The sequence below is a fragment of the Coloeus monedula genome (genome assembly GCF_965178545.1).
Source record: "Coloeus monedula genome assembly, chromosome: 17".
NCBI classification, from domain to species: Eukaryota; Metazoa; Chordata; class Aves; order Passeriformes; family Corvidae; genus Coloeus; species Coloeus monedula.
In genome coordinates this window covers 5,969,509-5,994,759 of record NC_138797.1, presented here as the reverse complement: position 1 = coordinate 5,994,759, position 25,251 = coordinate 5,969,509, and the positions used below count along the sequence as shown (strand labels likewise).

General features: G+C 50.5%; 2 protein-coding genes across 2 annotated transcripts in view; both read right to left on the bottom strand.

Moving 5' to 3' along the window:
* The window catches only part of JPH2 (junctophilin 2), a 31,843-nt gene extending 15,894 nt beyond the window's left edge, over positions 1-15,949 (bottom strand). The window contains exons 1-2 of the mRNA XM_082292875.1: positions 15,211-15,949; positions 7,109-7,892 (exon numbers count right to left, since the gene is read on the bottom strand). Coding sequence (XP_082149001.1) covers positions 7,109-7,892; positions 15,211-15,589 — 1,163 coding nt within the window. The 5' untranslated portion in view covers positions 15,590-15,949. The remainder of the gene's footprint in view (positions 1-7,108; positions 7,893-15,210) is intronic.
* A 3,252-nt stretch (positions 15,950-19,201) lies between these two features.
* Positions 19,202-25,234, bottom strand: LOC309579496 (oxidative stress-responsive serine-rich protein 1-like). Its single transcript, XM_082292856.1, has 4 exons — positions 25,162-25,234; positions 22,687-22,803; positions 20,763-20,876; positions 19,202-20,011 (listed from the first exon to the last, which is right to left on the bottom strand). Exons 2-4 carry the CDS (start codon positions 22,764-22,766, stop codon positions 19,324-19,326), a joined length of 882 nt encoding a protein of 293 aa, XP_082148982.1. The 5' UTR covers positions 22,767-22,803; positions 25,162-25,234; the 3' UTR covers positions 19,202-19,323.
* Positions 25,235-25,251: the final 17 nt, after the last annotated feature.

Below are 25,251 nucleotides of genomic sequence, written 5' to 3'. Positions count from 1 at the left end.
CTGCATTTGCCCCAAACCCCAACTACTTATCAAAATTTAAAGGAGGAGCCTTTCTCTCCCAGCCTTCTAAGTCTCTGGAGTTGATGTTCACAGTTCTGAGGTCCGAGAGAAAGAAGAGAGGGAGATGGGAGCTGTGAGGGCACCCAGTCCACATCCCACACTTCAGTGCCTGCAGCTCCCATGCACCTGTAACCAAGGCTGCTGAGTGCACCCAGGCAGACGGGACACCCGGTCCCTGCCAACCCTCACTGAACAATCATCAGGCTTTGCAGGAGAAAAATGAAAAAACTTGGACTGAGAAAGCCAAAGGGCTCTGGCTCAGCACCAGGACAAGCTGAAAAAAATGCCCCTCCTCCAGAAGGAGGGAAGGTTTCTGCATTGCAGGCTTTCTATTTAAATTGGACGTTTTACTCAAATATTATTTCTTTTTCAAGATAAGGCTATTTCACATTCCACTGAAATGATGATAACCTCTGAGCAAAGCATGATTGAATTTGATGATTTCAAAGCCCAGCTCCCTGCTGGCTGACTCCAAGCATTTGGATGGGAGTCAGAACCTTCTTGTTCCACGCAGCAGCAGATCAATTGAATGAGACACTATCATTTTCCACAGTCATTTTTGCAGATGAAAGTCACACTTCATTTTTCCCTTTCTGTGTTTGTAAGCTGTAGAGATAAGGATTTCCCACAAGGCTGGAATGAACAGCCTACTAATTCCACTTTCCCTGCCTGGCTGGCTATCTGAATTGTACCCATCCCTAGGGCTGCCATCCTGCCATCCCATCTCCGCTGCTCTTGAGGGGATCCCTGCAAGCCATAGCCTTGCTTGCCTCAACCCTGATAACCCAGGAAGCCCTGGAGAAAGCTGTGTGCTGTCCAGCAGACGCCTTCTCCTTGGAGCTACTGAACGTGTGTGTTCCCTCTTACCCTAATAAGGCATGAAAGTGCCTGAGGAAATTCATGTGAGGTGGGTGGAAAACAGATAAAGCCGTGCACCCTCCTCCAGAGTCAGAGCACATCCCGTGTAAGGAGCATGGTGGGCCAAAAATGTGTCAGTGCTGGAACTGCAGCCAGCCTGGATGAGGCTGTTCCGGGAGAGGGCTGGAAGAAAGGGGTGAAGGCATCACACCATCCCTCACCCAGTGACACTGAATCCCTCCTGCCCACAGAGCCTCACACACAGCCCCCCTGTGTGGAGGGACACACGGTGGGGGTCCCACAGCTGGGGTGGGTGTCTGATCCTGGCTCTGGACCCCAGCACTGGGGCTTGCTGTCCCCATGGCCACACTGGATCAGGAACAGAGAAGACTTCACCCAAACCCTACAGCCCTCTCCCTGCATGGCTCCAGTGGATGAGTGGAATAAGGATCAGGCAGAGGTTTGAAAACAGCAATATTTCTGCAGAGCTGGAGACTGCTGTGCCACACAGAAAGTGGGAGAGTCCCAGCCCTGGGCTTCAGCTGGTGCAGAAATAGATGCCAGAAACTGGGTTTCTATTAACCAAGGGTGATGAAACAAGATTATCCTGTTTATAAACACACTGAGCTCTGTGAGAAGTGTCTTTACTGGGACAGCAGGACTGAGGAGCATCCCCTCAATGCTGTGTCCTGGCACTCAGCTATAGCAGGAGCTGTGTGGCTGCCCTTGTTTCTCCCTGTCCATGTGCACAGTGACTCTCTGAACCCTGCCCATGGAAGCACTGAGATGCAGATTTCCACTATGGGGGCTGTTGGGCAGCCAGAATTCCTGAAGCAGCCAGAATACCCAGCCATCGAGGAGCTGTGCTCAGCTCAGGCCACTCCACTGCCTCCAGGTGTGGTTGTATCTTGCTAGGAGTGACCCTTCCACTGCATCCTGTGGGGAGCCCCCCTGCACCTCCATGAGCTTGTCTTTTAAGCCCCCTGAGTGATCAGGCTGTGACTCTCTGATCTTTGGTGTCTGATCACACAGCTGCAGAAATGCTGCTCCCAACTCCTGTGTCCCTCCCTGGCAAACAGCAGCCAATAACCCACCCAGCACTGGGAAGAGCTCTGCCCATCTCCTGCCTGCTGCTGCCTCCTAATTACACACCCATCCATCACATACAGAGGTGTGGAGTCCTGGAGCAGAGAGGTTGTGAGGCAGGGAGAGCAGAGGAGGATCAGTTGCTCCCGCCTGTCCTGGCAGGGACTGTCCTGAGCCACTGCTGCTGCTGCCCACTCTCGCAGGGTGGCCGTGAGCATCCTGCCCTCCTGCAGCTTTAGACCTAAAGGTCTGGGAATGTGCTGAACTCCTGAAGTGTCTAATGCCTCTGCCTCTGGCTAAAAGCACATTTTAAAAAAAATCCTAAAGCTTTTCAGAGCAAATCCCAAGTCTGATTCAACAGACCTAAAATCCCAGGTCTGATATCTGGCCTCAGGGAAGCTGAGCTGTGCTATCAGCCCCAGGAGCGCCAAGGCCACCGTGGCCACCAGCCCAGCACTGCACTAGACATACACCACACCTCATCAAAGAGGTGCCTCGGGAAGTCATCCCTTTGGCTGCCCACTTTCCCCACCAGCAGCTTGAACCCCCAAGAGCAGTGGGGACAAGGGCAGAGCTGTGCCAAATAAAGCACCTTCCGAGTGGGAGCACACAGCCGAGCCCCAGCGGCGTGGGCTGCCCCAGCCCCAGCTCTCAGCTGTCACACTCAGGCCACACTGATAAAGCCCTGCTCTGCCTGCCCTTATTTAGTCAGGAGCCTCTGCTGACTCCAGCGATTTTGGGACGTCATTTGCACCACACACCCGCGTTCCCCAAGGAGACGCTCGCTGCTGCCCGGCCACGCAGCCTGGAAATGCTGAGCACAGGGAGACAGCGGCGACACTGCCGGGAATGCAGCCAGGCAGAAGAGGCTTGGAAAGTGATACAGGAGCTGTCAAGTGCTCTTGTTATTTGAAGTGAGAGCTAAGATGTGCCCCAAAGTCATGGGTACAGATAGAAAACCAACTTAGGCTTCAAAACAAGGCAAAAGCTCACACTGTGAACAATGCCCGTGGCGGTGGTGGGGAAGCCACACCTGTGTGACTCCTGGCACAGCCCAGGCTCACCACTGAATCAGGAATTAATGCCCCACACTTCAGAACACAGTCTAGAAATTCCTACAGATACCTACAGATATTACATTAGAACAAAAATAAATCCAAAATATATTCACTTGGAGTTGCACTCTCCAGGCATAAACCACACAGGGGCTACAGGGCCAGCACACGAGGACAAACTGGTGAAGCCCAGCAGCCATTATAGCCTCTAATATCTTGCTGCCCTATTGATCCCGTGACATCTGGCAGATATATCTGAGGTGTTACTGCCAGGCGTGCACCCGTCAAAGGACCTCAGACCTTGGCCAGACCCGTGCCTTGCAGGACACATGGCCAAGTCCCTCCATTGATTTTGGTCCAAGTCACTGGGAAGCACAACCACGTGCAGAAGCAGACCACGTCAGACACTGCTGCAGTGGGACAGAGGTGGGATTTGCAATGTTTACACTCATTTTGTCCTTAAAAAGCACCAGAGAGAAGGAAAACCCCTGTAAAAGCTGCCCAGTTACTGAGCACACATTTCAAAAAAATCAAAGGTTCCCCCTGCAGACAGTCCTTCCCTTCATCTTGTTTTATTTTATTTTATTTTCATCTGTTCTGAAGAGCTGAAAGCCAACCATTTTCATGCTTCTTCTCCCTGTATTCCACAGGACCATCATCCCCATTTGACAGGCAGACACACGCTGCTCCTGAAGCACAAGGATCATCAAGTACCCAGGGTACAAAGCACTCTATTCTGTACCAGCCTGTGTGCCCATAAAACTGCAGGGCAGCTGTCCCCTCCTCACAGTCCTCCAGCCAGTTTGTCTACTTCAGCTCCAGGGAGGTGAAGCCCCAGCTGTGATCCCACATCCTCCCTGTGTTTCCCAGCCACCCCAACTTTTTTTCAAAGGAGTCCCCAGTCAGGATGGATGGTGGGAAAGGGGAGGTTGGAGGGATGTAGCAGGTGCCTTCACCTAGCACTGCAGGAACAGCCGTGTCCTAGCTCTGACAGGAGTCCCTTGGGATCACAGCAGGACAAGTCCTGGAGCACCAGCAGTACAGGGCAGAGATAATGAACACCGGACAGTGTGTCTTAACCCCACATCCATCCGTGGCTACCCCTGGGCAGGGGTGAAGCCACATCCATCAGCTGCCACAGAGGCTGTGCCCCAAGGTGACTTTTCTCCCGAGCGAGAGCAGCCTGGGTGAGGATTCATACTGCAGCTTCCGTCAGCTCCATGCCTCTAGCTGATCTCCAGAGCTGTTGATAGGCATGCCCAGGGTTTTTTATCCAACATCCGAGCAGCACCAATGGGCTTTGCATGGGGTGAAGCTGGATGGGCTGCTCAGGACAGCATGGCCCCATGCCAAATGATTTTCACTGAAATAATGAGAAACAGAGCTATTCCCTCAGCTGACAGTGAGAAGATGTCCTCAGCTTCTTGCACAACTGGGAAAGCAGCTGCACTGCCAACCCAGCAGGATTCAGGAGGGAGCTGAGGAGGCCAGGGCAGCACTGCTGGGGCAGGAGAGGCAGTAGGACAGGCAGTAGCTGGCTCTGCCCACGGCCCTGGCTGGAACACCCAAAGTGAAACAGCAGGTGGGACAGGAGCTGTGAACCAGCCTGGTGGCTCAGACACCCTCAGAGCGGAGCATGGGACAGGGGAGGTTTGGTGACCACACTGACCATCATCCCTGGCTGCTGCTGCTCTCAGCCCAAAGCTCACAGACAGGGCACCCCTCAGTGCTGCTGACAGCCTCCAGCCGTGCACCCCAGAGCTCAGCACGTGCCTGGGATTCCTGTGGCACAACTGGCCGAGGCAGCTTCGAGTGCTTGGGCTTGTTTTCCTCGGAATTTCTATCCCTAAAGGGCCTTTTATGGTGCAAAAGGGAGAAATCTGGCCTGGCATTTCACCCCCAGACAGCAGAAGGCTGGATGTTAGGGCAGTTTAGTTCTGCAAGGGGCTCCCCCGAGTGCTACACGCAAATGAAGCTCAAACATCCATGTACAACAGCACAGGTGAGCAGGGGTAGCTGGGAATTTGCACAGCCCACCTGCTGTGTCCTAGTAATTAGTGCCTAGTAATCATCTTACATACAGATATGCCACATCTTCCCCCAGGAAAGGATGGGTGTAGCCTCAAAGGCATTTTTTTGGGTAAGGGGCACACTGCCATCTGAGGAGAAATGTAAAGGCTCCATCTAGAAAGCTCCACCTCACAGTTATGAGCTCCAGCAGTGCTAATGATAGTGCAGCCCTTCTATAAACTGTAATAATCCGTTTCACAATCTGTCCACAATTACTCTGCCCTGGGTGTGGAAACTGAGGCAAGGTTCAAGGCCAAAGCAAAAGGTGGTAGCAGAGCTGGGGTTTAAACTAAGGACCTTCTCCAGGAAAAATGATGTAGGTTTACTCTCTACCCTAGATCTGAGGTGAAAGGAGGAGGGAGAAGAGCACGAGTCAGATTTACAAAAGGCATCAGGTAGAGAGAGTGGCTCTGCCCTGAGCAACACACACCAGGAATAAACACTGATGGAAACACTGAGCTAAAGTTTACAGGATGGGGAGCCTGAATTCCCCTTTCCCAGCGGGTCCAGCTCAGCTGGAAGCAGTGCCGCAGGAACAGGACTGGGGTTCCACACTGCCAGCAAGCACAGCGATCCCTTCCCTGCCCAGCAGCCACACCACTGCAGGGTCTGCTGGCTGAGGACTCTCTGGAGGAAACCAGCTTCCACTCTTACTTCCTCCAGCTCCAAGGTTTCCTTAATAGGAAATTATTCCCCGGCCGCACTGGGGAGGGATGCAGTCCCCGCCAGGGCAGCGGGTGCATTCCAGCCCCTGATTGAAAACACTGCAGAGCCGCTTTTGATCCAAAGTGTAAATAGTGTATAATAAAAAGAGGTTTGCGTAAAACAGCCAAGCTCTCGGGGAGCAGCATTCACAGCTCCAGCCTCCTTATTCACGCCGTGGCCACACGCTTTTCCCGGGCACAGCAAAGCTGGTGTCGGGCTGAGCCTGCCCTGCCAGGAGGATCCAGGGCCCCACACCACCCCAGCCTGTTATTTTTATCCTTGCTGGCCCTGCATGGAGCTTCACTTGCAATCCTGCTGGGTTTTCTCCACCCGTCCCTGAGGCAACTGGGTTTTGTTAAAAAACAATCAGTCATGCTCCCCACAAAAGCTTGGAGAAGAAATGGCTGCCAGGAGAGTAAAGCAGGGGTTTCTCCAAGGAGCAGAATGGGGTTTGGGAATAGGTGTCCTCCTCATTTATTTCCCCCATCTACTTGATAATGAAGTAACTGATAATAAAACAGGAATTAAATGGAGTGAGACAGGACCGCCGTGGAGTCACAGCCACTGCCCAGCAGCTGAGCAAAGCCTGTGCAGGGTGAGGATTTCTTGGAGAGGCCAGGTGAAACCTCAAGGACTGTTACGACCACCTTTCCCCAAGAGGAGAAAAGTGAAGGCTCCAACCCTGCCTCCCAGATCTCTGTTGTCTGCGGGGTTGGCTCTGAGACTGGCAGGAATGCTTCAGGGGGAGCATGCTGCCAACACAGCTCAGACACAGGCAGGGATGTGAGCTGGAGGAGGAGAATTTCCCCTGCCCTTTCCAGGCAGACTCTGAAGCCACTCTTATTTCCTCTCTCTTCCATCCCAGGAGGGACAGTGGAGCAATTACATTCAGCTGCTAAACTTGACAACCCTAATGCATCCCACAAACTCCCCACAGAGCCACGCCAGGGCCAAGCTGTGTTCTGCTGCAGCCCCAGTTTGTCTGGGACACACCTTGCTGCTCACGAGCCTGTTGGATTTACCACAATCAAACCCCACTGTTTCTCATGCTGCCCCGACAATGCCCAGCAGCTCTGACAGCCCAGCACAGCATCAGGATGCTCCCTGTCCTGCTGAGTGCCAGGGCTGGCAACAGTTCCTGCTGTCCAGCACGTCCCCTCTGGACCAGGGCTGCAGGGGGACAGGAGAGGGGATGAGAAAAAGGATAGCTCCTGAACACAAGGGATGGGGACCATCACCGCGGGAACCTGGGCACTGGAGCTCCAAGCACCCACCTGGATGCTGCAATCTCTGACTTCTGCCGGGCGATGGCCGCAGCCCTCTGAGCCCCCTCCACGCTCCTGTCCACCTTCTGCCGGATCTTGGCGCTCTTGAGGGGTATCACACGCTTCTTCATGCCCTTGACCAGGACATTGTGGCGGTACTTGCCCTCCTCCTTCTTGCCATCGGGCAGCGTGGTGCAGCCGTAGCCGTGCCGCAGGTTGTCCAGCCACTCGCCCTCGTACTTGAGCCCGCTGGAGCGCTCGCTGACGCCGAAGCCAGCGCGCTTGTCATTCTTCCACTCGCCCATGTAGGTCTCCGTGGTGGTGGCATCGATGTCGGACTCGAAGGGGGTGTATTCCTCGCCCTCGGCGCCCTCGCCCAGGCTGACAGTGGAGGTGGCGTCACTGGCAGCCGAGCTGATCCCACTCTCGCTCTTGAGGAAGCTGACGCGGCTCTTCTGGCTGGCCAGGGATGACTTGGACTCGGACTTCTTCAGCTTCCCCAGCAAGGAGCCCCTGCGGAAGAGCCCCCCTTTCTTGGGCTTGCCGGCCTCGGCGTCTGCGTAGAGGCTGAGGGCGAAGCCGCCGCGGGTGATGGTGGGCGAGAGGGGCAGGCTCTCGGGGTTGGCGGCGGGCGAGTCCTGCTGCGGCAGGGTGCCATTGCTGTGCTCGCTGCGCAGGGAGGACAGGGATGTGCGCAGCGGGGAGCGCACCACGGAGGCCATGCCGTAGGGCACGCTCTGCCGCACGCCGTAGCCGTGCCGCATGCCGTTGGTGAACTGGCCCTGGTACGTGCCTGCAGGAGACAAGAGGGGCAGGGTAAGGAAGCAGCTTGGTCCTGGGAGAGCAAAGGGAGGTGAGCTGTGGGGTTGCACTGACCCCAACCCCACTGGTGCTCACCCACATGTTAAAGCATCAGTGCCTAGGGAGCAGAGGACACCAGCCCAAGAGGCTCTGCTGGCAGGTGACAGCTCGCTGGAAAGGGACTGAGGCACCAGGGGACACTGGTGCAGACCCAAAGCCACTTATTGTATGGGATCTGGATTTGCATCCAGAGCAGGGAGTGGGAGGCAGCCCCGAGGGGCGGAGTTTGGGCTGTGCAGAGGGTGGCAGCAGCCCCAGCGGGCATCTGAGCTGCAGTGGCACATCTCTCCTTCGCTTGATGACAGTCCCTTTCAGCCTGTTCTGCAGTCTGTCACTTGCAGGCTGCCAGGACCATCTCTAGACCCCTGAGTCAGGATCCCACATGTCCACTGACTGCCCTGGTACCTGAAGCCACATCTCCTTGGTGCTGACATATGGCTTCTCTGAGTTCCCAAGATCAAGGCTTGTGCCACACTGCACAAAGAAAGAGATGGGCAAAAAAGGGAGGAGAGAAGCAGCTCTTCGTGGGGTTCCTTCAGCTCTGCCCCCAAAAGCATCACCCCACCACACTCCTCCAGATCCAGCTCAAGAGGGCAGACGATGATGGGAGACAAAGAGAGGATTGTGTTCACTGTGGCCAGGGCTGCACCTTGGGTACAGGACCCTGCTAAGGACCAGCAGGACTTTGGCAGTGACACCTTGAAGGACTGGGACACTGTTCCTCTCCAGACCCCCTGATCCCAAAGGTGAGCACACTTGCAGGCCCCAGCAGAGTGGAGACCCCCACTCTGACTTTTCTCACCAGGATGTCAAGAGACTTAAATTAGCTGCATCAGAAGCCCCACAAGAAGAGCTCCTGGGAAGGGCAGGGGGCTGGTGGGGCAAGAGACAGCCTTCACCCATAACACCCACCATGCCAGCACAGGGAAGGTCAGAGCATTTCTGAGCCCTGTGGATTGGGATGGGATGGGATGGGATGGGATGGGATGGGATGGGATGGGATGGGATGAGCCTGGGATGAGCCTGGGATGAGCCATTTTCCCAGCCTGGCTCTTGTCAGTCTATAGATGCAGTTGCCTCAGAAACCAGCAAACCACCCAAAACAAGGCAGCATTCCACTCTGCTCCTGGCATTACAGGTCCTGGAATGGGCCATCCCACCCCAGACCAGCACCCTGTGGAAGAGAGGCTGCCAGCAGCTCTCTCAGCTTGGGGCACAGGCAGAGGGTGATGGGGGAGCACAAATGCCTTTGGAAAGGCCACTCTATTCCTTTACTCTCCCAGGTACTGCTTCATGTAAGCAAAGGGTCAGCTGTGCTGGGGCTATTTTCACTGACATCTGTCCTAAACCTGGTTTGCAAAAAGCAGTGACCTACCAGAAGACACATGATTTTGGGAGAGCAAGCACTCCCGCAGTCCTGGGGAGGCTCAGCCAGGGCTGGGCTGAGATGGAAGGGGGTGACCCATCTTCAAGGCATTAATCTCCCCCCTCAGACACTATTACTGAGCCCAGGGATGACCCTGCTCCCCAAGGAGCAAATCCAGTTCCTTCTTTGGCGATTGTGGGAGTGCATATTTTACAGTCTCCCAGGCTACTTCTGCAGCATAATCTCTCCCCCCAAGCTTCAGGTTTCGTTGAAATCCTCTTTGGACCCGCCTGTGGAGTGTTAACTTACAGTGCTGAGGGCCAGGAAAGACAAGAAGTGCCTGAGTGAGCAGCAGCTGCTGCCCTGGGTGAGCTGCCCCCAAGCCAGCCCCTACTCACCCTGCAACACAGAGATTTTGGGGTCCCCATGAACAGTTGGTCTCCCCTACAAAAAAAGTAGGGATTCATGTAGTACAGAGTATCTGCAGACTGCAGCCAGCCATGGGGAGCCATTTGCCAGAACAAGGGGCCATTGCCCATTTTCTTGGCAGAGCTTGAAGCTCTGCGAGGGAAAAATAAGGAAAAATAAGCATGGGTTTGGACACGAGCCTGGAGTCAAGGACCATCACTGGAGATCCCAGGCATTGGGGCGTGTTCCTCACCGTGCTCCCAAATCCCTGTCTGTGAAATGGTGATGAGTCTTCCAAGTGCAAACTGAAGTTCAAGAGACCCCCATAGTGCCCCATGTCCCTCCCTGGTGAGGTCAGTGTTCCATCCCACCCGCCCAGCCAGCGGGAAGGGCTGACACACGATCAGGGTGACACTGGAGACCTTCTCCTCGGATGGGAACAACTTCACACGTATCAGGCTGCAGCTGATAATGCTGCCATGTTAATTCCCTGGAAAAGGAACTTTGGAAAAGTCTTGCAGGTTAAGGGGGTTCAGCCACTCCTCAGGGGTCAGACCAGAGCAGCTGCTGCACTCCAGTAAATCCCCAGCCCCCCTGTCCCCCTGAAGAGCACCAGAGCCAGCTGGGTGGGAAAAGCCACATGGCACAGTGGGTCTCCAGGGAGCAGGGATGGGGGTGCCACCCTCAACACAGGGTTCAACACCAGCTCTGCAGCCTGGTCTCTGCTCCCTGATTTCAGCTGGTCCAGCACAAGCAACATCATCCCTGTGACCAGAGGTGCCAACCTTGCCTGGATGAACGGAGGGCACTGACACAGTGCTGCCCACGGCTGCTCAGCCAAGGCGGGGGTGAGCAGGCACTGCCATGTCCGTGTCATGCTGCCATTCCCTGCCTGGCTGAGGCTTCGTGCCAGGGCAGGGCCATAAACCACCCCTGGAGCGGAGCCAGAGGCTGCGGAGAGCGGCTGGAGGCGCCGGAGGCCGTGCGTCAGGGCACGCAAGGTTTGAGCAGAGCCAAGCCCTGCCTCACCAACACGGCCCAGTGCAGTAAGCTCAGGAGAAAATGGAGCTGTGCAAAATCTCTCTGCAGCAGGGCTGCACGTCCCCGAGCCACCATCACACCCCAATACCAAAACAGCCTGGAAAAGGGGGGATGGGCAGCGCACAGAGCTGTCAGCCAGGCTGCCACGAGCTCACACGCATCTGAGGTTCTGCAAAAAATAATTAAAAAGCAATGTATGTGGAACAAATAAATCTCTGTTTAGGATGAAAATGGGACAGAGCCCACTTCCCTGCCTCCCCAGCCCTGGTGATTCATCAGGGCAGTGAGACAGAGTCACATCATCCCACTGGGGTGTGATTACTGTGGGACAGGACCTCAATAATCCTTTACTGGCTGCATTTTTACTTGTCCTAATGACAAAAACCACCAGTTCCTCTGCAGCCCCCAGGAATACGATTCATCACCTCTGCACAGCCCCAACAAGGGGATGCTGCCAGGATAACTTCATAGGACAGGAAGGATTAAATTGTAGGTTTGATGGAAATTACATCCCTGCAGCCTTTACCTCCGAACACTCCAAAGGGGTGGGAGCACCCTCTGCTTCACCCTGGCAGCAGGATGGGATGGTGCATGCCTGCATCAAATGCAAATGCTTCAGCTCCCAGTGCCCTCCAGCCCGGCAGCAAGATCCCATCCCCAGCAGTGACACACTTCCCCTTCCCAGCCTGTCTCAAGGCTCCCATATAATTAGTGATGAATGTAAATAATACAAACAGCTATGTAAATAATGCACACAGCTCAAATCGGATCCCTGCCCTACAGTCCCCTGCTGTCACCCAGATACTGCGATGACAGGCGGGTTAGAACTCAGTGTAAGTGGCCAGGGACATTTAAACAATGCACAGCACCATGTGCAGGACAGGCCAGCAAAAACTGAGTGCTGCTTTTTGGTGCCAGCAGTACTGTCTGGTGGGTCCTGCTGGAAAAGAAAGGCAAAGAAAACCACATGGAGAGGTAAAAAAGTTCACTGTATTAATTCACGGGTCACCCTAAGCCAGGCAGGAGCTTTGGCACAGAGGCAGCAGACAAAAACCAGCACCATCATGGCTCTCCCGGGCCCCTTTCCTCCTTTCCCAGCCACAATCCCATGGATGGTGCTCCTTCTGTCCCAGTCCAGGCCCCTTTCCACTGTGCTTGCCCTGCCACAGGGAGGAGTTGTGCTGCTCCATATCACTCATTTCATCTCCCCAGTAAAGCACTTCTGCATTTCTTTTCCCCTCTTCTGTGGTCTTGTGATCACTGACTGGTCTAATTGTTTCCCCGTGGTTAATTGACGCTACTGTTTTCCTTAGCACCCTAAACAACAAATTGCAGCATCAAAAATAAGTTGGGTTTAGGCTGCTGTGATTGCAAGTGAGGTTTTTTCCCCCCATATAGATACATACAAGCAGTTATTTGTACAGCAAAGACAGGCTTTGGGGTGGATCATGGGTATGCAGCACAATTCACCATTAGCAGTGAGATTTTTTTTCTGCAGTAAGACTTGACTCAGGGTTTTGACTCACAGTCAAATGCACAAAACATCCAAAAAATGAGGCCTTCCTTACAGCATGGACAAAACTCACCAGGCAAAGCCAAATAACTACATGTTTACTCATGTCTTATGTTGCAGAACAATGAGCTCCTTCATACTACACCTTCCACAACCCTACTCACTGTCTGCTTCAGCCAAGGCATTCTGCCCCTGTAAGGGCTCTGAGCTCTTCCCTGGTGACAGCAGCACACACAGGTACATCCAGCTCGGATGCCCAAAGAAATATATCAGAATGTCACTGTATCTGCCCAGCCATACCAGGGGCTCTGATCCCCTTGGCTGATTTCAATCCATGTTACAGAAGGCTCCTTAAAGCCATCAAGTTTTCCATAGCTTTCACAAAAATAGGCTTTTGGTAGTGGGGAGAGAGTGAATAACCCACACAGTGCCTAGGCGGAACTGTACCATGACCCTGGTTCTTATTAGACACCAAAAATCTACATGGGATTTCAAAAAGCTTCACTCCAGATTTGGGCTTTTTTTAGCCACCAATCTTGGCCAGACACAAGATTCAAACACAGACAACCCTATAAGTATATTTTAAAATGTGAATTTTTATGTATGTCTATATATATATATGCATATATAAAAAGTTAAAGTCTATTTTAAAACATCAGAATCAGCTACATTTCCCCGAAATCTGCAAGCAGCCCAACCATGACCTAAAGTTTCTGACGACCTGGCAAGAGTTGCACATTCCCAGAACCCTTTTCCTCGTGTGGCTGGCTTCCAAGGGACTTGGGAATCGTGTCCCCTACTCAAGGGACGGCAGATATCCAAAGCCTTTCCAGATGTTTATCTTGGCAACCTCAAATTCAAACATTAACAGGTCCCATTAGCAGTCTGGCCACATCTGGATCTTGCAGGTGGTTACTGTGTGCAGGTGAGGAGACAAAAGAGGGAAAGGTCCCGCAGGTCAGTGAGATCATTCCACCCCTGTCCTACAGGTGGGAAGCTGGATGGTGATCCCTGGCTTTGGCTGCAGTTTTCTACATGTTCCTGTGCCATCAGAGAGGCTCATGCACTGAATGAACAGCTCACATCAGCCAGGGTATGATGACCCAGCACACGGAGCAGCCGCTGGGCACCCCAGTACAACCCTCGTGAGCCTCGTGGGGCTGAGCTCAGTGTTTTGGCAGGGCACATCTTCATGGATCAGGGCTAAACTGCCAGCCTCGAGTGGCACCAGGGATCATGCAGCTGGCACGTTCTTGGGTGTGGGACAACACCCCGGGGAGTGCTGTGCTGACAGAAGCGGGATATTCTTTATCCTTACAGGAGAAAGCATTGGCTCATCTTTCCCGCTCTTCTGCCCCAAGCTTTCAGTCTAATATCTAATCAAACCTGTATGTCAAATCTTAACAACCAAAATTCTCCCCCAGAACATTAACTGGAATGCCAGAAGCCCTTCACCCTTAGAAGGATTTGCGTTTTAGGAAGCAGCAAGGAAGCAACTGTGCAAATTCAAAGGAGACCTTGACATCTCCAGAATGAAATTCCCCATGGCAGCCATTGCTGGCAGTTACTTGCTTGCTGCTCTTTACTCATCAGAGCACATCTTCCACGTCAACTACACATCTTCTGGCCTCACGTGAAGGTTCTGTGCACCGAACTGGCCACGCAACCTCCACCTGTTAAACCATTCCACAGCCACAGGACAGAGAGGGGAGAAAATTTAAGGAGCTGGAGGGAGGGATGTGTCAGTTCGTATCTGTACCTCCAACATCCAAGGGCACAAGGAAAATGGGTCAACTTCAAGACTCTATTCCCAGGCTTAAAGTCATCCACAAACCCGCACAACTCATTGAGAAATATTTAAGAAAAACATAACCCTGAAAGCCAGTCTTGAATGAGTCCATTTTTCTAATGCCTATAAATGTGATGCTTTTCATTCTGAAGATTTATATTATTATGGGTATTTTGCTTTATAAACTAACTCCAGTGCCTGTCCTAGATAAATATAGATGCAATTTTGATCCGTATTTTGAAGGGTATTTCTTTCAAATCACCCTCTCTATTTAGCTATCCTAAATGTGGTAGCCTGGAACATTACAGTGCTGAAGAGCTACAAAATTACTTGCACAGAAATTCTTGCAATGTTTCTAACCCCAGAATTGCCACTAATGCAAGAACACAATTAGACCAAACATTTACAGAGCACAACAAATATCTGACTACATGGTGCAGCTGTATAGTAGCAAGGGTTGAAAGCTTCCAAATAACCGAAGGGATTTATTTTGGGGAAAGGCGTGTAGCTACATATTCTAAACAGCTCAGATAGACTCAAAACTCTTTGGCAAAGCAGATGTGCAGGCAGCCCATCAGAGGCGTGCAGGCAGTGTTTGATGCATAGGGAAAGCATGCTGTGATGCTGTGGGTGGCTTATATCTGACATGAGGACATTCACAGCTCGCTGCCTGGTGGGTGAGTGCATGGCTCGCTGTGGTCATGCACCAGCTGGGACTTTGTGGGCTGGTTCAGCCAGAAGCTGCAATAACCACTCCCTGTGGAACCAGGAGTCAAAGACTACACAAAATCAAGTTGCTGAGTGTTAACTACCAATACAGGCACTTAAGAGCAGCTTGGGGCAATGCTCCTGCTGCTCCTCCCTCGTGTCCGCAGACAGTGAGCCACGCGTGCTGCATCTGACTGGGAAAATCCGGGCACGCACACTTTGACGAGATGGCTGCACCCCAAGCTCCCCTTCGTGACTGAAGCACCCCAATGGCTCACTGTAGGACACTGTGCCTGTCTAGAGCTCATTAGTGGGGACAGGGCCAGGTCACCTCTTCAGCAGGGACAAAACATGAAACCTCTGTTGTCACAGGCTGGGTATGACGCTGTTCATCCCCCTCCCATTCCCTCTGGAGCCACCCTTACCTCCGTCAGCGTAGGTCTCGGTGCCGTAGCCATCCTGCAGGCCATTGTTCCATGTACCCTCGTACTTGGCTCCGCTGCTCATGCTCTGCCTCGCGCCATACCGTCCCTTAAAGCCATGGGTCCACTCGCCTCTGTAAACCCACCGTCCTTTGGTCTCGATTCCCAGGCCGTGCCTCTTGCCTTGGGACCAGTAGCCTTCGTAGGTGTTGCCACTGGGCCACGTGTATATGCCCACGACCTCGAAGCCGTAGTTCCAGGAGCCTGAGTACTCCCCCTGGCCCTTGGGGCCGGTGCAGATGCCATGCCCGTGGGCTTTGCCCCCCTCCCAGCCCCCGCAGTAGGCGCCTCCATCATCGAAATCAAACCTGCCGCCGCTCATGGTGCCCTCCGGTGCCCCTCAGCCGGGCAGCGTTCCCAGGGGCAGCGCTCCGGGGCTCCCGCATCCCCGGAGGGAACGGGCTGGGCGCCGGGAGCGGCCGCTCCTACCTCGCCCGGCCCGGCCGAGGGGCTGGGGCACGGGAGGAGAGAGAAATTGGAAGAGAGGGAGGGGAGAGGGGCGGGCCGAGCCCCAGCCCCCCCGTAGGGGCAGCCGCTCCGCGCCGGTACGTGCCCCGCGGGCACGTGCATGGGCCGCCCGGGGAGCCGCCCCCGCGGCAGAGGCAGGGATGGGGGTCCCGGTCGCCGCGGCGAAGAAGGGATGGGGTCCCGAGCCGGCCGCTCTCCCCCGCCCGGCCGCCGCCCGCCCCGTCCCGTCCCGCTCTCCTCCCCCGCCGGGAGAAAGGTCAGCGCTGCCCTAACAAGGCCATCGGATCCCAGGAGCTGCTCCCAAAAATAACCCCCCGGAGTCCGGCCCCCGCCTCGGGGCCCTTTTATGAAGGAGGGGAGAGAGACACATCCCACCCCCCCGCCGTCCCCCGCCCCGGGCAGAGATCCAGGCGGAGAAGAGGCTGGGAAAGTAAATGTCTGCTTAAAATAGAGCCTGGGAAGGGGCCGCTGCGCTCCCCCCGGGCCTGCAGCCGCTGTCCCGCTCCGCCAGAGCCCCGCGGGATGCGGGGACGGAGCGCCCGGGACAGGTCACTCACACCGTGTGTAACTGGACAGAGGTAGAACAAGGAGTTAGAGCTCAGCCGTCACCCGAGTGCAGCTCACTCAGCCCCTCCGCTGCTTCCCAAGTGACTTTCCAGAGCTGCTTTACGGTAATGAAAGGAGTTCACCAGTAGCCATTTACCCCTCTCTCCCAAACAACAACAAACTTCCCAAATTTCCTTCTGTTTAACAGCCAGCAGCAGAATTTAGTCGATGTGTGAAAAAGACCACAGACAGCTGCAGACACACAGAGTAGGGACAGGACACCTTGTGTGTAATAATGTCACCAAATACAGATGGCAGAGGACGAGAAATGATAATCCAAGCCCTCTATTCTTGCAGCACACTCATCCCACTCCTAAAGACACTGTCACAGCAAGACCACGGAGAAATGACCTTCCCTTACTGACCACCATGCTGAGAAGCTGCAGGAGCTGTGGGATGTTATCAGCCCTTCCAGGGGAGATCCCGAAAACCCCCAAACTCTGGGGCAAAGCTGCTACAAACAGCGGTGGGTTCAGACTCGCGTAACACAGTTTTACAACTCGGACAACCTCCTCACTGGCATTTCTAGGAAGAAAAGGTACAGAGGAACCACCCAATATATAACTGCAAGAGAAGCTGTGTGTATGGACAGCACATAAACACAGAACATCTGCAGGCACAGGTGAGAAGGACCAAGTTACAAAGTAAATTACAAAGGGCTCCACTTTTATTCAGCCACAGGAAGGAATTGGCTCTTTGGTAATGGACTCCAGTGTGACTCAGAAGAGCCACTTGGCAGAACCAGCCCTCTAAAGCTTTCTTTTTAAAAAAGTCAGATTTTGAAATAGGCTCAAGTTAAATTTTTTCATTGTTGTTTTAAACTAAGCTTTTAGACTACTTAGGCAAGTTTTCAAGGTTCTTGCTGCATGATTAAGGGCCATAAATTCACATTTTCTCAAAGCAAAACCAGAGGGTTTTGCTCTGTGGTTTCTGGGAAGACCAAAACATCTTAAAACACCTTGTAGCAACAGAAGAGAAAGCGTTAAGGCAGCGGTTGCAGCAATTCACGATCTTCTATTCCACAGTGTTCCAGCACTTACAAGCCCAAAGATGTCACAACTGTCCCAAGAGGATGCCAAGTTCAGGACTATTGTAATTATTTACTTAGCAACTTCTCCTAATTGCATAACACAGTTGTGAACTGATTGCACACTTTGTTTAAACATTAATAACTTATGCAGATTTTGGCATTTAAAGAGCTCTTGCTCACCGCCAACAAACCCACACAAAATTCAGAAAGCACTGACAGTCTGTGTGCACCAAGGCACCACACAGAACTGCTCGTTTCTTCATTGTGGCAGAAAAATTCCCATTCTCCCCTGAAGACTGAGCTGGCTGCAGCAGCCAGCCCTGGCCTGGGGCTGACCTCTAGTGGCACTGCTCGTGTCCCTTCCCAGTCAGCTCACATCTTTCTGCTCTCTATTTTCACATCTGGATTTCAATCCACTTTAACACAGTTCTGAGCAGTGGACAGTGCAATCCTAAACCCTGCAGTACAGGTCTGTGGTCACTAATGAATGAAATGGTAAAAGCAGTGCAATCTTCAAAGGCACTTTCAACCCCACAACGGTGCTGGGGTTGGAATTTTCATTTGAGAGCAGTTAAGAATAATTATTAGAGAAATAAGGCCATCCTGCACTTTGCAACCAGTTTTGTAGACAACAGTTACCAAAAAATTGTCTTGAATTCAGAACACAGGTGGCAGAAATGCAGCTACTGAAGAGCAGGGAAAGAGATGTGGGACCCAGGTACATTCTGCACGGTGTAGGTGACACTTCAGAACTGGCAAAACAGGTAAACTTATGTGGCTACTTGTTCTAAGACACCAAGTGCTGCCACAGAAATTACAAAAAAAAAAAAAAAACCCACCCGAAGAGTAATACCAAATGATTTTGCAGGAAAATGTTTGTCTCCATTACTTCTCCAGACCTTACAGGTCAGAAAAGTTGAGGTACTGCAAATAGTAAAGACAAACCAAACACAACTTTTCTCTCCCTCGACAAATTATCTTATTTGATGGGATGCTCCTTTGCTAGACACTCATAAAAGAGACACTGTGGTGATGCACACTCTGTATGGAGAGCTGCTTGCTTCTGAAGCAGTAAATTCCAGGAAGAATGCAAAGCTGGACAGGGCAGCTAAAGTGATGGTGGTTTAGAAAGACTGGAGCGGAGAGACAGTGCTCACGATTTCCCTACAACTGACAACTGTTCACTCCAGTCTGTGGGTCTTAATACCTGAAGGAAGGGTAATACTGGTCCTATAAAGCATGCTAAAAAAGAAGCTAAAAAAACCCCCCAAACTGGCAGTGTATGAATTAAAACCACTGAAACAAGCAAATGCTGGTTTGGTCACCATAAAAAGTACAGTGAGCAGAGCCCATGGCCTCCCTTTTCCTTTGGTTAACCACAGCAGCAACTCCCCCAAAGAATGCAGGTTTCTCCTGCTGCAGACAAATCTCTAAGGCCTGTTGGAAATTCAATAAAAGGTTTGCTTTCCACTTTTCCAGTAATAGTACCAAGGGGAGGATAGGAGATGGTCACACTCCTTTACGAAATAAAACCAAAGGCGCAAGCATCCAAAACCACAAGCCTGAGTCTTAGAACCTGAAGTCAAAGTGATTTCAAAGAAGCTGAATGACACCAAGTGTCTCACAAGAAGAGCTCTAATCACCAAGCAATCTAGGGACTCTTCTCCAATGAAGTAAAAAGAGGATTTTGAAAACAAAGCAGAATTAAGTGTTCTGTCTCTTAAGCACAGGCAGATACGCTCTAGGTACATTTACCACATTATCTATTCCAAGCTTAAATTATAATGCTGAAACTAAACTGTTTGTCCAGCTTAAATAATCAACATCAGCTGAGATGCAAAGAAGTGTTTTTATTGCAAGCACAGTGAGTAGGGACTGGGTTGTGTATTCACATGATGTGCCTGAGGGCAGATTTAAACCAGCCACCCTTCTGGTTTTAGTGCTCATTGCTGTCAGGTGTACATCATTTCTGCCATGTGAGACATTTTCTTTGGAATATACAAGTAATACTCCATGTATCCCGAAAGATCTTCAATAGTCACATCATCCACAAAGGCCCTGGCTTGCTCAGAGCAAGAGCGTGGAGAACTTGAGGGAGTTCTTGAGGGCAAAGGCTGTGAGTGATTCTCAGAAACCGTTCTATCAGGTGCCAGTGGGAGGGTGTTCTGCAAGCCAGAGAATTTGTACACCTCCATATCTTGCCACAGTTTGCACTGACAGGCTTTATCTGCACACACACATGGCTTACTCGTGTTCAGCTTGGACATAGACTGGAAGTCAGAAAGCTCCGTAGTCTTTAGGCTTGCTCTGGATACTGTAGAAGCTGCAGCTGGAGAGTTCTCCTGTGTGTTCTCTGATGTCAACTGTGCAACAGAAACTCCCAAAGACTCAGCAGCTCCCTTCTGGCAAACGTCCGGAGCAACACTGCAGTGTTCATGTGCACAAGCTTCCTTTGGGACTGGCATCCCAAACCCACTGCTGTCCTCCTGGGCATCAGCCTGGCTCTTCTGCACCAGCTGGCTGCATGCGGAATGTGATTTTGTGCTGCAATGGATAAACTTTGGAGGATGAAGAATTGGAGACTTGGAACGCCTGCGACGCTGGGTTCTCACAACTCCTCTCAAAGGCTTCTTCACAGACCTGCCAGGGAAAGAGACAAAAGAGAATGAAGATTCACTAAAAGACTTTTTGCTGGGTTACAAGTAACACTGGGCAAAATCTCTACTGCATTTATATTGCATGCACCAGCTTTAAATTCGTAGTATTTGCTCAGGGTATTCTGCTATCTTGGAATTTGACTTTGTTCTAGTCAAGCAGCTGTGTAAAATATAAAAGGGACACCACAGAAATGCATCTCAGGGAGTGGGCTTTAAAGGTTAGAAAATGAGTAAAGCATGTGAGACATGACAAAATAATCTCCACAAGAAGGACAAACACAAGAAAAGAGCACAAAACTAATGAATCAAGGGCAAAGGGTGGTTTTGTTTCAGATGAGCATGAAGTTCTGCAGAGATACTCCAGAAACCAATTCTTTGTTTTAATCTAGTTCCCAAGGCACAATGACAGCTTCTGCAGTGTCAAACAATGACTGAAAGAGATGCATTCATGATTGTCTGATTCAAAACCAGCAGCTCACATTTGTATTGAGAAACATCTATAGATGTTTAGCAACCTAGAAGTGACCAGCATTTCCTTTCACTTCATGTAACTGTGAAGAATAGCAGTCATATATGAAGAGAAAAAGGCGGTGTGAGTATTTTAAAAAGTTCTTTGCTAAAAAGACAATTCAGGTCCCTTGTTTAGAGGTGCACGAACTAGAAACTGTCTACTTAACATTCCTTTTCAGTGCAGTATCATTTGAAATAGTCTGATAATCCCAAGCTTCTCTTACCCATGCCAGGTTTCTTTAGAAGCACACACATTCTTAGGCTTGGTTTCATCTGCCACTGTTCTAACTATTGTTCTGGGACTTGTCCCATCACCCACAGAGAGAGAAGCGGTAGATCTGTGAGAGACAAAATGAAGACTTAACAGTCTACACTGGTTAGCATTATGATTATGAAAAAATATCCTCATGCATCTTCTTTCCCAGAAAATATTGCTCCAAATCATTTAGAATATGTCTTGGAAGACCTGCCCACAAAGACCCAGATCAGAAGCACAAGTGTTGACACACTCCTATCTCCAAGGTTTGTATAAAAGACCCTTTCACCGAGCGCTGCCGTTCACAGCTCCACTGCAGATCCAACCCCACGTGTCAGTGACAAACACACACAATGGCCAAATTTCAGCTTCCCAGGAGAGGGGAGGGCAGAAACACCATCACTGAAGAAACACGTCTCCTTTTCCAGAGACAAATAAGCCATTCTTTCCTAAAAATAAATGTTCTTTGGACATAAATAGACTTTGTTTAGCTGAAGAACACTTAAGCCTCTGTCAAACAGTCTGTCAACATAAGCTAAAACTCTTCATACTCCTGCAAGTTGAATCATTTGAGCCAGAGTTCTGTCAGACCTTCAGCTTCTATTCAAGACAGGGACCTTAGCAGATTTACTAAATTTTCTGGTGCTATAAATTCATTCCAGACTCTCATTTTGAAGGACTTACAGTAAGCCCGAGAACAATTTTTTCAAGTTGTGACTTCACATGTTACATTGGAATTCCCAATAAAATTATTTCCCAAATCCTATGCTAAATTAGTTTGTAAACAGGATGGATTCCCTGAAAAGCAAAAGTAAGTCCCCACACACTGATCTAGGGTAGGGTTAAGGGAATCCAAACTATTAATCAAACTAATTTCCATTTAAAGAACAATGAACACAGAACACAAGATCAAAGGCTACCAGTAAAAACTCCAAAGTGATCAAATATGCCCAGCTGGAGGATGGTACTAGAGATACTGAAGAAATGAAAGGTAATTAATTACTAATGAGTTTAACTACTTAAAAAAAAAGATAGTTTTAGAAGCCCATCTACTCACAATCTCAGCTCTGTGGTAATTCTAGTTACCACCTTGATCTTTACATACTGCTTTACCTACTCTTTCATTTCAGTGACAGTGCAATTGCATCACTGACAACAGCTTACTGGAAGACAAGATATACAGGTAATATGCAATGGTGCACATTTGTCAGCAGAAAAAAACATTATATGGAAGCCTTTCTTTACTTAAATTCAGGTAAAAATTATCATTACCAACAGAAGACACATAGTGCTTGTGTTCTGCCACCTGGGACAATGAAGTTAAGTGTCTTGTGTCAAATGTCCACAAACCAAGACAACACAAAAAGTATTCTTTCCCATTTAGAGATTTTGGTCATAAATAGAAATTTTGTGACAGCAATGAAAATAGCTTGTGTGGGAATCATGCACTGAATCAAATGCTTTCCCTTACTGACATGGAAAGAAAGTTTCTCTCCTGGGAAAAGATGTGATTTTATTCTCATGACAGGCCTTCAGAGCCATGGCAATACGCTAACTTCAACAGCAGAGTTCTAGTCCTATGGACTTTAGTACTGGTAACCTCTGGCAGACAGATTCATGCCAAAATTCATTTCAAGCACATTGTCAGCTGCTGATGATGGCGAGGTTTCCTTCAAGCCTGTTGCAAGCTGACAGCAATCAAACAAATTACAATTCCTTGAGAAGTACAGTCTGCAGGTAGTGAATTTATTTCAGTCTGTTCAACTACAATGAAGGCTTTCTGTGCCTAACCTTTCACAATTACCTCATTCCCTCAAATTTCACAGCAAGGGTGTTGCCTTTGAGTCCATCTGTAAGATGTTAAGTCTGTGCCTCCCTGTGGTGCTACCTACCCAGCTGTGTCAACTCTCAGCTTTTTGAAGGCTGTCTGCAGGCTTTCCTCTTCTCCATCCTTAGCTTCTGATTTCATCATTGGGATGGCCAGAAGGTGATGGAATTACCATGTACTGCTACAAGCAGAAAAAAGACATATGAAAATAAGGGCCAAATCCTTGTTAAAAACATTAGTTGCCCAGCAGCGCTGTAATACATGAAAATAAACTCAAAATAGCACAATGAGCACACAAAGCTGAGGTCATTCTAGTAGAACATTTTTGAAAGCTGATTCAGAACAAGCTTTATGATACCCAAGAATGAAACAAACAGTCTCTTGTACAACTGTAGGTGAATTAACAATTCAAAGTCAAATCTGGTGTCAACAGCATCTTGCACATACATTACAGTACAGCCAGGCTCTTCCACTTGTCTTACAGCGCTACCAGAATAATTGTAGAAGAGGTGAAAGTGAGAAGGAACAACACCATTAGAAACAGCCAACCTTCTACAACTCTTATTTCCAAATTTGGGGCTCAGTGTTACACATACAAAACACAAAAAACCCCAAACCAAGAGATTTTTCTTAAAACAAGATAAAGTTTTAAGCCAAACAAAACTTTTTGACCTTATGTCTAGGTTCCAGCAAGAGTTATACAGTCCTATCAGAACATGGTATTTTGGTTGCCAATAGCTGTTAAAATTTTCCAGTATCAGCTCGTGAACAAGTACAAAGGCAAACAAATACAAAAAGCAATCAGAAAGCCTTGCTTTAAATAAATAAAAAAAATTATAAAAGCTAGCTGATATATTTTTTTTTTATCAACCCTGGCCATCATTTAATCTAGCTACAAAGGATCTAAAATCTTTCTAAGTTTGATGCTCTTTGGGCTTGCTGGAGGTCAGGCAGTAGCTGTTTATGCCAGGGTCTAGACTTTCCAGTCCTGTTTAACATCTTCATTAATAACCTGGATGATGTGGCAGGGTACCCTCCCCACATCTGCTGATGTCACCAAAGTGGGACCTTGACAGGAACCTCATGAACTTCAGAAAAGGGAAGTGCAAAGCCCTGAACAAACTTTTTTTGTAGCAAGGAAAATAACTCTCTCTTCACTGAGACCTTTTTATCTGCAGCTCTGCAGCTCAGTTACTTATGCAGAGGGACGGGGGTAATTTTTGTTCCCTCAGCCCCCCATTCCAGCTGGAGGTGGCAGCCCTCCCCACTGTTGTTCTGGCTGCTCACTGTGCTGTGATTTCACCTGGATGCCCTGGATTGCAGACAGCAATTATGACACACACAGAAGGATAATGTATCATAACAATTTCAAGGCACATGTTGTCCAATGAGTCAGACAGGGAGTAAACAGGAGAGAAAGAAGCTTAAAACACTGACAACATGATGCTCATCTGAGCAAGTTGCTCTTTCATATTTTCTCTTAGCCAAATACTACTGCTGTGGTGAAACAGATGGTCCCTACTTCACTTCATTTTTATTCCTTGGCCCCTCAGTCATCCCTAGATGATTCTTTAAACTGAAAAAAAAATCAGGCTACGTAATTTTTTTTTTAAATAGCAAACTCCTGTATTACATAACCTCAACAGGAAGATGAGGGTAAAAAGTCTATAAATCACTGTACATTACTCAAAACAGAGTAACAGAGTTTTTAGACTAAATATTTTATCATGATGTCCTTCATCACCAACATTGCAAACCTCAAAACAATGCGGATTTTATTTAGATAAAAGCCTACTCACTGGGTGACAAATAAGCTCAAGCATTTTAGACGCACCAGCCAACTAGCACCAAAAAAAAAAAAAAAAATTACTGTGAAAACCAGCCAAAGTTTACCGTGTCAAAAAACACATCGAAATTTACGTTCTTTACCTCCCAGGAAAATACCCATCTTCCCTGTTCCGTTTTATTTTCAGCTATTTTCCAGCAACACCGCACTACAAACCCAAGCGAGCGCAGTGCCGGTCATCCAGCACGGCTCCCGCGGTGACCATGGGACAAGGCACGGGCACCTCCATCCACGGCGGGCTAAGGACGGGCACGTAAAGGGATGGCCACAAGCTCCCGGGCGTTCCGGGCCACGGCCCCAGGGGGCAGCACACGGGCCGCGGGACAAGAACTTTTCTATTTTCAATTTTTATAATTTTGCATTTTTTAATTCCGTATTTTTAACCGCTCGGAGTTCCCTCCCCAGCCCTTCCCGCCCGCACGACGGGGAGCCCCAGCAGCCCCCGCCGCTACCCCGCGGCCCAGCTCCGCGGCTCGGCCGTGACTCAGCACCGCCCGCGCCCCGGCGGGGCTCGCCCAGCGCCCTCCGCCCTCACTGGGGGACCGGCGCCGGGAACCGCGCGGGAAAGTCTCGCCGCGGGGACACGACGGCGCCCACCGGCCCCGGCCGCTGGGGGAGCGAGGGGGGATCCGCGCAGGGCAACGGGACAAGGACGGGGATGGACACGGGGATGGGGACGGGCCCCGCACTCACCGCGCTCCGCGGGCCGAGCCCGCCGCCTCCCGCCGCCCCCCCGGAACCGCCGCCGCTCGCGCACGCGCACCCGGCGGGGCGGGCGGGGTC